Source organism: Cygnus olor, chromosome 7 (assembly GCF_009769625.2).
Source record: "Cygnus olor isolate bCygOlo1 chromosome 7, bCygOlo1.pri.v2, whole genome shotgun sequence".
Classification (NCBI taxonomy): Eukaryota; Metazoa; Chordata; class Aves; order Anseriformes; family Anatidae; genus Cygnus; species Cygnus olor.
In genome coordinates, this window is record NC_049175.1 from 17384643 (window position 1) to 17398042 (window position 13400).

General features: G+C 39.3%; 1 protein-coding gene and 1 long non-coding RNA gene across 2 annotated transcripts in view; one reads left to right on the forward strand and one right to left on the reverse strand.

Moving 5' to 3' along the window:
• LOC121073361 lies at positions 1–7791 on the forward strand. Its single transcript, XR_005821646.1, has 2 exons — positions 1–394; positions 2495–7791. It is a non-coding gene; the product is annotated as an uncharacterized LOC121073361 (long non-coding RNA).
• Positions 7792–8214: 423 nt separating this feature from the next.
• TM9SF3 (transmembrane 9 superfamily member 3) overlaps positions 8215–13400 on the reverse strand; it is a 44330-nt gene continuing 39144 nt past the window's right edge. The window contains exon 15 of the mRNA XM_040564209.1: positions 8215–9556. Within this exon, the coding sequence (XP_040420143.1) occupies positions 9489–9556 (68 nt within the window). The 3' untranslated portion in view covers positions 8215–9488. The remainder of the gene's footprint in view (positions 9557–13400) is intronic.

Consider the following 13400-nt stretch of genomic DNA (forward strand, 5'->3'; position numbering starts at 1 on the left):
CTCAGTCCCAGCTCACAGCCCTTCGCTCCTCACTGATGATCACCAGAATAGGGCTGTAATACCAAATCCACCTGTTGAGATCAAGCCTGGAGAATAACGTCACTTTGGAGAGGAGCCCTAAATGAATGCATGCCCTCATCAAACTCATGAGGATTTGATGACCTGTTTGGTGATGAGTGTCCTGAACAGAAGCAATGAAAAAAAGGTGGCTAATTTTTGGAAACTATTCCAGCACTGGAGACCCGCAGGGAGGACAGAGGGGAACACAGTAGCCAGCTTCAAACATGTAAAGGAAGAAAAAGCATCAGCTGCATCAAGGAAGATTTAGGTTTCAGGCAAGCTTTCTAGCAGTAAAATGGGGAAGCCCTGGAACAGATTGCCATGAAGAACAAAGGTAGGCTGTAGTTTTGTTTGTTTGTTTTAAGAGGAATGTAGTCAGAAATCCATGAGAATAAGCTTTGTAAGATAACTAGATCCCCATCTCCCAAGTTTTGTACTGTTCATACACTAACAACTTTTATTGCATTATCTTGCTATTTTCTACAACATTTTCAGACAAAGAGCAGAGTATTAATATCTTTTAAAAAAAGGCTGATCCCCATGCTTTAGAGGGACTCCCAACTCCTATGAGATGAGAACACTAGGCTAACTGCTCCTTTCTCTCTTCTCTGTAGAGGAGGTCCCAGCAGCATTACTTTCTGAGTACTGTGGGAAGTTGGAAAATAAAATCTTGGACACTTGCAAGGGTTGATCGACAAGTTCTCTGATCAGCATCATGAATCAGCAGAGCAAGCTCTGCACTTGTCAGCAGTGGGGAGATTTGGACTGTCACCCACTGAAAAGAACAAAACCTTTTCAATGCATGGAAATTGCTGACCTCTTCCAGGATGACAACCTATGTAGGGGAGCCTGAGCTCTTCTGCATATAGAAGTTCTATTATATACGTAGATGTGGTATATAAGAGGACATCTTACAGCTTTGAAGGAGGAAGGAACAAAATAAATTGTCTTTTTAATCGTGCAATTGGAATGAGCTCATGAGAGAGTTCAAAAAGGAGCCTGTTACTATTATCCCCACATAAATAAAATTCCCCCACTACAGCAGACTCTTTCGGGAACGCCATTCCCTAACACGAGAGCAGCATAACCTTTTTAGAAATGGCTCTCAGTAACAATCACTGCATTTTGCAACTGGCAGCCAAAGCAGTGCACACAGGATAACAACTGCTTCGAAGCGTTCAGAGGATTGCTTTATGTCATCTTGGTTGGAGGTGCCTCATCAGTGCAAATAAGGAACAAAATCCCTGTGAAAGTATTTTTTTTAATCTGAGCTGCTAAAACAGTTGGCAAAGTTACACATAGGCAGTGCAACTCGTGACAGCAATAGTTAATTACCTGAAAACAACATAATCTATATCCATCACTGCCAAAGACAGTCTTTCCCTTTGCGCTCAGAATCCCCCCCCCGCCCAATGCATGCAAACAAAATCCACCGTCTTTTCAAGCCTCGCTGAACAAGAATGCACACAGCTTGTTTTGAACAGCATCCATGAGCAAAGCTATGTGGGAGCTACTTAGCGTTGATGGACTATCTCTGCACACAACATGTCCTGAGGCCAAAACACACAAGTTTGTTAGTTTTTCCACAAGACCTGCTTCTTGCCGCTTGCCAACACTTGGGTCCTTCAAATCTAACAGTGATTAAGGCACTTTCCAGCCTGTCTCACTGTTAGTTCCTCTACTTCCTCCAGGTTTACAAGCAGATTTCCTTTCCTGGTCTCAGCTCCCCAAACACACAAAGATTTTCTTCTTCTATTTATATCACCACTACAAGGGCACGGAGCCCTGGAGAGATGGAGCGCATTTCTCTGAACCCACAGAATTCTCATATCTCTTCCCTCTGCATTTCAAGTACCCCCTCCCTTCTGTTTAGATACTTATTTGCCTCCTTTTTGGTAGGAAACAACCGCTGCTGCAGCTTGAACCTGATGTGCATCGCTTCCTACAGGCACTGCTGAGCACTCTGCAGATGCACCACTATCCCTCTGCTTCATGACACTGTATCACAGGCTCATTTAGCCTGTTAGTATCACCACAGGCTTCCCACCCGATGAAGCCTGTCCTCTTTCATCCTATTTCCTCTTGCCCATTTCCTCCATCTGGTTTTATCTACCAATCTATTGCTTTAGACCCCCATTATCACTCCAAGAGCTGACCCCTCCTAGGACACCCTTTCTTCATTAGTTTGGCCAGTGTCATTGACAAATCCAGATGATAAAATGGAAGTATCACAGAGGTCACTATTGATCCCTGCTATCTCTTCCTTCCTTCCACCCCTCATTTAGTCATTCCTGCTATAGGATGGGGGTGGGCTGTTCTTTTTTCAAGTTTACTGCATTACCACCCAGCAAATACCTCACTTAAGCTTAAATGATTCATTGCCCAAAAGGAATCTTTAAAGGTGCTGACACATGTCTGCTTAAATATGTTCCAGGGGTTCTGAAATCTGCCATACAAGACAGCTCTCTGCACACAGAGCTGTTAGCAATTCAACATAAATGTATTGACATAGCCCAGCGTAGACACAAGCACTGACATTTCTTCAGGAAGATAGGAGTAAGTAACTCATGTTTGGAAAAATCATTTTTGTTCACCAAAATAGCAGCAGACAGCAGTGTAAGTTACCCATCTAAAAAAAAAAAAAAAAAAGAAAACACCAAACATTTTCCCATTGTGACTGCAGTCCTTAAACTCCGTGGGGAAAAGCAAATTACTAACTGAGGCATTTTTGAGATGTACTGAGACAAGCTGTGGGAGGCAGGGGGAGAAATCTGTCTTATCTGAAGTATGAATTTTGGCTTGACCACTGTTTCCCAAATTGAGGTATGTGAAATGATGTTCCATTAATTCACTTAACATCCATTTCCAGGGTTCACACAGGAGTCAGTTGTGTTTGGAAAGCTCTGAGCAGTTAGTGCTTTTGGTGGTGTCTGCTGCAAGGTTAAACAGCAGTGCATGGGAACACCTTTGGAAAAGCATCTGCTGAGTTCAAAACTCTGGAAGGTGAATCCATTGGTCTTTCCAAAGAACAGCCTGTATTTTGCTATAGAAAATCTTCTGTCAAATATTTTTTTCCCTCTTTCCTAAAGGATGGGATAGTTGCATTTATCTGCTCACCCACAGGCATCTCTTAGTGTTTGATAGCACGTGCTACCTGAGTTTAGAGTGTCTGAATTTGCCAAAAAAGCTTTGGTAATGCTTCATGAAGAATTGCCATAAAGAAGTCTCCCAATCACAGTTTCTGCATGTGGATTTATCTGTAGTAGCATCTGCAACCAAATCACACACCTGGCTGTGGTACAGACCATGCAGACATTTCATCTAATTAGGTAAACAATACTTTAGGTTCATCTTACATGTTGCGCTTTACACTGCTAAAATCAGAAATAGCCATTTCCTTTTCCATTATTTATTTAGCTATATATATATCATTAAAAAGAAGTGTTTACATTTCAGATCCAGACAATGGTAGATGTTTGCATTCATTCACTTCCTGATAGTGAGATAAACAGGAAAAAAGAAACTCAAAATCAACTTTCAGATAAGCAACTCAGATTACTAAAAGTGATTTTGCGGAGTCCGAACGCAGAACTTAAGTAACCTAATTGCACCTCTTCAACATTTTATTGTAAAAATCACTTGAAAAAGCATCATCTCTGATTCTTGCAGGTAAATGTGTGTCTGTAAAACTGCCAGACCTCTTTTTAATATAAACTAGTTCATCATAATGCTCGCTGTTTTGCACCAGACATCAGGTGGGAAATGAGAAAACATCCTCGCCATATTTGCAACTACACCTCTTTAGCAAAGCAAGGAAAAGCCTCAGGCTAAGCTAATACTGAAATGCAACGGATAGGATATACCATATTCTCAGCCCAGTAAAGTGATATGGCTAAACCAAGACTGTAGCGATTCAGAATCAAGTAACTGCGTAACATGAACTCCAAGGGAACATTACATCTCTAGTAGCCCAGAAAACAACCATGCCTTGTCTAATGCTTTAGTATATCACACAGTTCCAAAACATTTGACACAAACCTTTGGGAAATGAGCCACAAACAAAAGCTTCCTTGAGTTCAGTATTGCATGATTTTCTCAGCCGTGTTTAGAAGCTTCACAAAAAGTTCCCAAAACTCTCAAAATTTTTCATAAACCAAGTAGAAGCTTGCCACTCAGTGTCTTCAGGAAAAAAAAAAAATCATAGCATGCTAATTACAGCATTTTTTTTTTCCTAGTTTGCTCAGCTTTTTAGATAGAAGTACTGGAGACTGAACTTTTTGGCTCAGACCCAGCATAGTATTTCAAGTTTACAGTGCTTAAGTCTTATCAAGGTAACTCCTGCATTGCATGGTAAGTATGCCTCACGATATTAGAAAAGTTTATTTCTAAGTAAAGGTTATTTCTTAACAGAAAAAAAAGAGTTTGGTATTTTGTTTATCGCACATGAGTTCCCAATGCTAAAAATGCACGTATTTTCTGGAAGGCAGTCACGCAAAGCTAGCTGAAGGATAAAAGTGAACTTGAATAGTCGATATGCTTTGGAATGCTCCAAAGCCTAAGGTCTTGAAGGAAATCTTTGGTCTAGAATGTAGGGAAAGTTCCTACAGGTTTTCTTTTCATAAGAAGTAAAGCCTTGCCACAACAGAGCCTCCAGACATGCATGACATATATTTCAGAATTGTATTAGTAGGAAAATTAACTCTCCCATAAGCCACAAATATTTGTAACAACTAACACCCCCGCCAACCCCCCGGCTTCATTTGCACTACACATTGCAAATGAAAGCCCTGCACCATGGTGAACACACTGATGAAAATAAAAAGGCAGCAATTGATATGGGGCTGGGGCACATGATACTGGAACTAAAAATTTGTCTCCAGAGGCTTGTCTTTGAAAGAGGATAGTCCACTCAATAAAGCAACTCTTTCTTATCCTTTTCCCAGCTGGGTTTCTGCCCTTTAAAAGCAATTCTGTCCAATAACTGCTCAAATGTATTGAAACTGCAGAAAGCCTTCCAAGACTCATGGATTCTCACAGCATTTTTTCCCCCCATGCCCCCCCCCCCCCCCAAAAAAAAACAACCACAAACAAAAAACATCATAACAATGTAACTAGCCATGAAAGTAAATGTAGTAACAGCCCCTCCCCGTAACTGAAAAGAAACCGCCTGGATAAAACTGCAAGATGTGAACAATACTAGCGCTACTTGTAAAAACTTGCATGCTGATGCATCTCCTCACAAAACGGGGAGAATTTTCTCACTGAAATTATTTAGAAAAAAAAGTGGTCCTTTGCAGGGTTCATTTCTACATTTCTGCCTTTCAAAATGGCACCAAAACATTTTTTTTTTTTTGCAAAAAGATGCTACCAAAGAACGCAAGCTGTAAATGCGCTGCTTCAAAATTTTGAAGAAGGGCTTTATTGCAACAAAATTTTAACAATAGCAGTGGCTTTTATGACTTCAGTGTTAACCCTGTTAAGAGATATTTGGTTTAGACTGCTGGTTCAGGAGAAGTGCCAACAGCCATTGCAGGTCTGCCACTACCACAGTGCATTCAGCTAGGAAAGACTGAAGGGATCCAGAGGATGGAATCCTTGTCCAATCCACAGTTCCAACTGACTTTTAATTAAAGCACATACTTAAGAACTAATCAATTAAACTACAAGCTTAAGAATTAATTCAATATAAGGGGACCCTTCAATTAACTCTAGCTCCAACTACTCAGTTTACTTGCCCACAGACTGCAGAAGTGGCTTTTTTTTTTTCTCCTGAGCTCATACGTTTCTGACACATTTCAGGAGTAATTGCTGATGCAGTCACACTTATGCAACTCTGCTGTCTTCAGTAAAGCTGCCTACATATCCTTCATCAGGCAAACTGGCTGGATGCTATTGATGCTGAAGCCAGAGCAAAACATAACCCTCGTTTGAGTTACCTGTGCAGTGATGATGGTGATAAGAAATGCAAATCTTCACAAAAGCTAGTAGATGCCCCTTGATAAAAATATTTTAAAACATGTTACCAATTTTACCCAGTTTTATAACACCAAAAGCATAATATTAACGGTGTATATATATATATATATATTTAATATCTGAAACTTGTGAAAAGTACTCCTACACTATTGTACAGAAAGTAATGTGTGCCCTTTACACACTTTGGAATGTAAATCTGGAGAGGAATTAACAGATAACTTGTTTCAAAATGTTCAGCCATCAGAAAGGAGCATAATATAATATTTATTTGCAGTCTCCATTACATCCAATCCAGTGTTTACGCACTTCTCACACAGAAAGTACCAGAAGTGCTTTCCGTATGTACTCTGCCACAATATATAAGATTTTAAATTGTATTTATCTAAAGCATTTGATCAATACTGGCTATCACTACACAACTATTTGCTCAATTCTCTGGCCCCAGAAATAGGAGAAGCACTGAATGGCCAGCTGTGGAGTCATCAAAAGCTTCAATTCAAGAACCAGAAAATCCTAAGAAACAACCATGGAAAGAGGAGTGTTGTCTGTAGCATCTTTATTTCTTCCATAAAAGAGGAAGGACTACATCATCTAAGCAGAGAACTTCCAAATTCTATTAAGCAAGATGGTTCACACCATATCCACATTTTTTTGGGGGTGGGCAAATAAATGGCCTTACCCCAAGCAGCAACCGTAGAGACAAGCTGTTCAAAACCGGTCACATTTTGCACTCCTTCAGAAACCAAAAGAAAGGGGGAAAGCAAAGTAAAATCCCAACTTACTCATGTGCTACGGTGGAAGTACAAAAATGTCAATTATTTAAACACAGTACTTCTCCAGAGGAACGTGCTTGCAGAAAGAAAAGCAATGCCTGTGCAGTAAGTATCTTTTCAATGTCACTTTAAAAGCTATACAATCCTATCTGGGTATGCAAAAGCTAATAATGCCAGAGGATAGAGAAAGCAGGTAGGCAGCCCACCGTTCTGTGGTATTAAAAAGTGATTAAATGAAATTCACAAACCATTTAGTGACATTTCTGATAGACTAATCACATAGCAGTGCTCTAAATAGAGAAACAGACCCATTATCAAAATATTCCCTTTAAAAAACTTGTATCTCAGAGGAGTACTTAATGTATTTATTGTGTGGAGATAATGGCTTCTCACTTTAGATTTACAAGAACATGGATGAACAGAGGGCTTCTCCCATCCATATGCACAAGCAAGAACGAGTACAAACCCCATTTTTTGCTTTAAGTCTCCATGTTTTGGAACAAAGGAAAACTAACTGTTGATACAGTTTATGAGCCCATCTCAAAATCAGCCTGTACTTTAAAAAAAGAATTATCTTCTGTTAAATGGCAGAGTGTTCAGCTACAGACACCAACCATTCACTTGAAGCAAAACTTAATTATTTTCTGAGAGATTGGTTAAAATTGGCCAAGAAAATCAGTGCTGAAAGCTCAAATATGTTACCGAAGCTATATACAGCAGGATGCATCGCTTCTCAGTATTAACTGTAAGTTCAGTTTCCCCACTCTTCAACCCACCCCTGCAGAAGCAGGGTTGTTTCTCATTGTGGCTACTGCATTATCAATACTTTTTATGGAGACAATACAGTACTAATCAATACAACCACTTTGCTCATTTTTTAAATTCAGGAAGTTGCCTTCTCCGTGGCTGGTGCTGTATTTCAGACAGCCACACTGATAAAAACATCCTGATATGACAGATGCCCCCTCCTGCCCCTCCCCCCCCCCCCCCCCCCCAAAAGAAACAAAACACAAATCCATCAAGCCAAGCGGCTCTTAAATCTGTCACAAACACACTCAGGATTCTTCTAGCTTATACAGTGCATAATTAACAGTCATCTTAGAAAGACTTAACTTTATTTGCCCATTTATTTCAGTCTGTGCTTACCCCCTTTTTTCTCAGTACACTAGCTGGATCACAAAACATACTTCTCCACAAAGAATTCAGCCAAGAAGAATCTTTTTGGGCTGGTCAACCACTTTGGAGCTGTATTGTACAATACAGTTGCAAGCAAATTCTGAATTCAAAGTGTGGGACTTTGATATTTGAAAACCATACTAATATCATATGCAGAAATTGGCATTCAGCAGTATTGCCTTTTCAAACACTTTCAACTGCAAACTCATCTGTTTCCACAATCAGAATATTTTTGTCTGAAAAGTTTATTTTAGTTTTCTGAACACTCTAAAGCACTGTGCTTTTGATGTTACAAGTGTCCAGATAGGATTAACAAAAATTAAAATGTTCTAAATTACAAATTTAAGTCCTGTAAGAGCTTCAGAAAGGAAAAAGAACAGAAAAGCATGACATACACACATTGTGAAGAAACCCCAACTTTTCATGCAATGGCAGGCAAGATGTAAAAAGCCACCCGAATTCACACATTTTTTACACCGAATCATCAGAAAAGTACTCTGTAGTAAATCTGTACATCCAAATACATTTGGGATCTACACCTAAGTTACATTATTTAATGTTATATACACTTATTACCCCTTGTATGTCTAAAGGCAAATTCTCATTCAAACCCAAACCAAAAAAAAATATGCAAGACTAACTTGGAAAGAAAAGGAGAATCACTTTAGACATTCAGTTAAAATGTTGGTTTTGTTTTAATCTAGACCTCAGAGTGTTTATTAAAAAACAAACAATCCTCTTCATTTAACATTTTGCTTTCTAACTGTACAGTAAATTGCATTGCAGAGAACACACTCCGTCTTCAAACTGTATTTTCTTTGGATGGATTTAAGATGTTGCTGGATATTACTTTAAAGATAAATAAAGGGAAGTTGGTCCAACTAGAACAATAGCTGATATATTACATGCAGGTGGGTTTTTTCTATATTTTTAAATTATTTTTTTAAACAAATGTGTAGGGTATAGTTGATACTGCAAATAAACCCAAAAGCACCTGGATTCAAAATATAAAACATACCTCCTATCCTGGCAATGGCAGTAAAAATCAGAAAAGTAATCTTTCTGGAACAGCATTTTTACATAATTTAGAAATGTTAAGTACCAGGAAGACTACTAATCAAGTAGTTTTAGCAGCCAAGTTTCCCTCTTTTTATTGAATGGAACAAATGCTTTAAATAAACTGTTTGTCCTCTTCACTGAAGAGAGCTAGTCTATTCATCTTTAACGAGCTAGGTTTTTTTTCCTTATTTTTTTTTGGGAAGATTAGCCACGTACTGTAGTAATGCCTACTGCATATAATCCAAGCATTTGCTGTGAACAGTTGGAGAAAGCAGTCAGTAAGAACCTAGGATCAATGAAATAGATGTTACTTTAAGCCATCCACAAAATGGAGACCCATATAGTGCCCAGTGTTAAAACCCAAATCTCTTCTCGCGCTTTTTGTTGTGCAAGTTCATCCCCCTGAAAACAGGAACTGATCCATAGTTCAATTTTCTTATTTCCTTAGTCAATTTTCACATTAGTGTAGATTTTACGAACAAAGGCACTTGTTCCCATGTAACCAATAGCTCCTGAAAAATAAACAGAAGATGTTGAATACATTAGAGCTGATCAAAATAAATCAGAAATAACACACACACACTTCAACAGAGTCACATAAAACCATGCACTCTGCACACAGAAAATTATTTACCTGCAATATTTTTCTCAAATTCCAATTATCCATGCTCCCAGTGAACGTCTGGCAAGAACTCCCCTAGCCTAGCAGACTAAATCTATTAAGCCATCTTACCAAGAGGCCATGCTCACTTGGCCTCGATAAATATAGCGGCTCCCCCACTGCTGCCAATAAGCAGGTCCCTTTTTCTGAACAGAGGGTAAAAAACGTACAATCACCCACTCTGCAGGGAAGGTGGATGGGAGGGCGGGTTTTTATTAGAAGTTGCATGCCTTCTGGATGAGTGTTTTATTGGCAGATGGCTTTTTCCTTCCCACAAGGCACAAACAATAATAGATCCCCATCCCAGGAGTCTTAAACTCCAAGGAGGTCTGTACAAAGAGATTAAACTAGTAGCAGTTAGTAGTTAAAGGAAATTGCAACCTGTGGTTTTCAAATTAGTAAGAGTCATGAGCAGATTATGCATTGTCACAGCCGTAGTAAAAGAACAGGTCACTGCATTTTTGATAGGGGCAACAGTTTATGCTAAATCCAAAATACTGCAGGACTAAGGACACCTGGAAAATTTAAAAAAAATGCACAGGACTAGGACCTCTTCTCAGAAAGAGATGCAGCAGCCTACTGTTGAAACCCAGAACCTATTTTGCCAGGCTGATTAAGCATCATTGTCATACAATATCTGCAGTGAACTGTCCGGTGCTTTTCTTTCAGCTACCTTTGCTGACCACAGATTTATTTAGAATTGGGACAATTCTTTAAATCCTGGGGACTGCTCAGGTAATTCATGAGTCCAGCCATTAAACCTGCACAGAATTCTGGTTTTCAGACCCCCAAAGCCCAACATTCATATAAAATCAGGAGATCTGCACAAAGCAAACCTGATGAATGATTCCAGTACCACTGGAATAATAAAGAGCCTGTAGAGTCAGTCTATGTTGTTGCATGGCATTTCAAGCAGTGTAAAATATCATGACAATCATTCCACTAGTCAGCAAATGAAGTACTTGTATTACAAACTTGGACAAAGTAGAGTCCAATTAAAATTAATACAGTGCATACAAGATCAGGTTGCTGCTCACAAGCAAGCATGCTGAGGATGCAGCAGAGAGGAAGCCTGGCAATGACGTGCAGAGGTGACATAAGCTTGGAGTCAAACAGAAGCACACAGACTGTTCTGTAGACTGTGGAGGAACTCATCTTCTGTTGCAGGCAGCAAACGGACAAAATAAGGGCGCTGGACCCCTCTTTTAAGACATCACTTTTTGCCTATGCCAGATACTTTTTTTGCCCATGCCAGATACTACAGACATTTAGGAGAGCAAAGCACTAACTGTGGTTCATTTGGGATCTGTAGAATGTGTGCATGAGATGGAAGTGAGGGGGAAGAGTAGAGAGCAGCAGTCACAGGAGACCACAGCTCTAAATTCCATAAACAAGTCACAACCCATCCTGAACCACAGCAGCCTTATCCATGAAGTACCAGTCATGGTCACGTCCAAGCCAGCAAATTAATCCTCAAGGCTACTTCACAGGAGTTGAATAAAAGCAGGGGGAGGGGGAGGAACACTAGACAATGACGACAAACAATTAAGCAATGCCCTCCTGAGACAAATGCAGGCTTGTTTAAATAAAAAAGCAATCACATTGATTCTTTTTTAATCACCTGATAAGGTGTTTAATTTGGTTCTAGCCTACATACGTTTAGCAGAAATAGACTGTAAGCGTATTTCAGCAGAACAAGCCTTTTAAATGAACAGAACCCAAAATAAGCCAAATAGCAAGGAAGAGCAGCTGCAAAGAAATCATAGATTATTTCCCATCTATTACTTCAAGCCAATTAGCACTTACTACAGCTGTGTCTTTGTAAGCACGTAAGCTTTTCAAACATCCTTCAATCATACTTACAGTATTATCCGGATGCCAAAGCGTGGTATTGCAAAAGACCATTCTATACTACTTAATTCCTAAGCCATACACTGAGTTCATAACTCAATTTTGTTCTCTGGCACTAAGAGGCAAGTATGAGGAGCTCAAAAGATTTGGAAGTTCTCATGGCTCCCTACTGTCCAGTCCCTGGGCTTAGATGCTCTGTAGAAGGCAAAAAACTTTGGATCAAAGCATCCTACTACATGTGGGATTTGAGTTCAGTAAGCATAATCAGAAGCGCTGAAAACAAGAGTTGGAAGATACTAGCTTACTGCCTTGGTCCAAACTAGTTTGTTTTATATCCGGCTGTGTGATACTGAACATGCTAATTTACACGAGCATCCAAAGCACAGCTCTACACGCTTTCACCAGAGATGTAGTCACTATGGCATTGTGCAGCGTTTGTGCTGACACGTCGTTAGATCTCAATGACAGCAAGTTCCCTGGACAAATGCTTTTGATAGGGATTTTTTTTTCTTCCCCCAGCATGCTGAAAATAGGAGTTCTCAGTAAAAAGGAATCTCACAGCTTCTCTTCCAACACAGTTAAAAATGAAAAAGGAAAAATAATCTCAATACGGTTGTGGAAATAAGATTTCATACACACAAGTATTTTCTGATTCTGAATAAATTTAGAATTTGTTCCAATATTCTATCGGGTAGCGTCCTACAATGACAGGAAAGCATTTTACAATCTTCCTTTTCCATGTTAAAAAGAACACAAAACATTTTAATTACTGGAACTGGTGGGCAAGCTTGGCTTCTGCATCATAGACATTTTAATCAATACCAGCCTGAGCACTTTATAAAGAAAAGATTAGAGCTGAAAAGTATAAGCCTATTAAAGAAAAAAAATGGCTGCAAGACTACCAGAACAGCAGGGAAGTCTTGTAATGTGCCAAGAACCCAATGAGGCAAGATTAGATTTCACAAGAGAAATGGGTAACAGGTACTCAGCAGCTAAGAGCTGATTCCTTCCCTCCCCCCTTCAAAAAGCATAGTAAAATTACCCTTTGGGGATGGGCCTCAAATATCTAACTGAGAGAAAGCCTTCCACTAGAGGCTATAGGACTATTCACTGGTAGGAAGGAAAGTATTAAATAAGGATCATACTTGAAAAGCAGGTAATGTAAAGTGCAAAAGAACAAAGCAGCACTTCCTGAAAGTCATAAAGCAAAGAGTAAAAATAAAGCTAACAGTTAAATAAGCATACATGGCTTCATCAGATGACTTCCATGCCAAGAGAGGTGTTTTCCTCTAAACATCTCTCAAAACAGTATCTTAAAAAGCAACGAAACCCAGATGCACACAGGAGCACTTTGCATTCTCTTCACCTGCGAATATTCCAATACTAATTTTTCAAATGCTGTCTTGAGGTTTCATTCCTTTCTGGACTGTCACCCTCACATAAACATGTCATAGGATGCAGAAGGTAGTGCCATCAGCATTGCACCACCACTGATAGCTCAATGTGTGTACCTAGCTCCTCATCCCAGAGCAACAGTAAAAACTCAAAACCAAAAAAATTAACATGGATTCAACTTAAATTGGAACTTACTTTGAAGAATTTAGACTGCATTAAAAATGTAACCTATTACTGTATTCTTGCCCAATACGGAGTCTTTCAACCTTGCATGGAGGCTGAAATTCTCTGCACAATACATAAATGCTCTTCCTTAAAATTTAAAATAAATTATCAGAAGACACAATCTATGGGAACCTCCTATATTATGTAGGAACAAAGTATAAACAGAGAAATGTAAGATTAATTTTAAGGATTGTACACTTTTTTGAGCAGATCTTGCACCACAT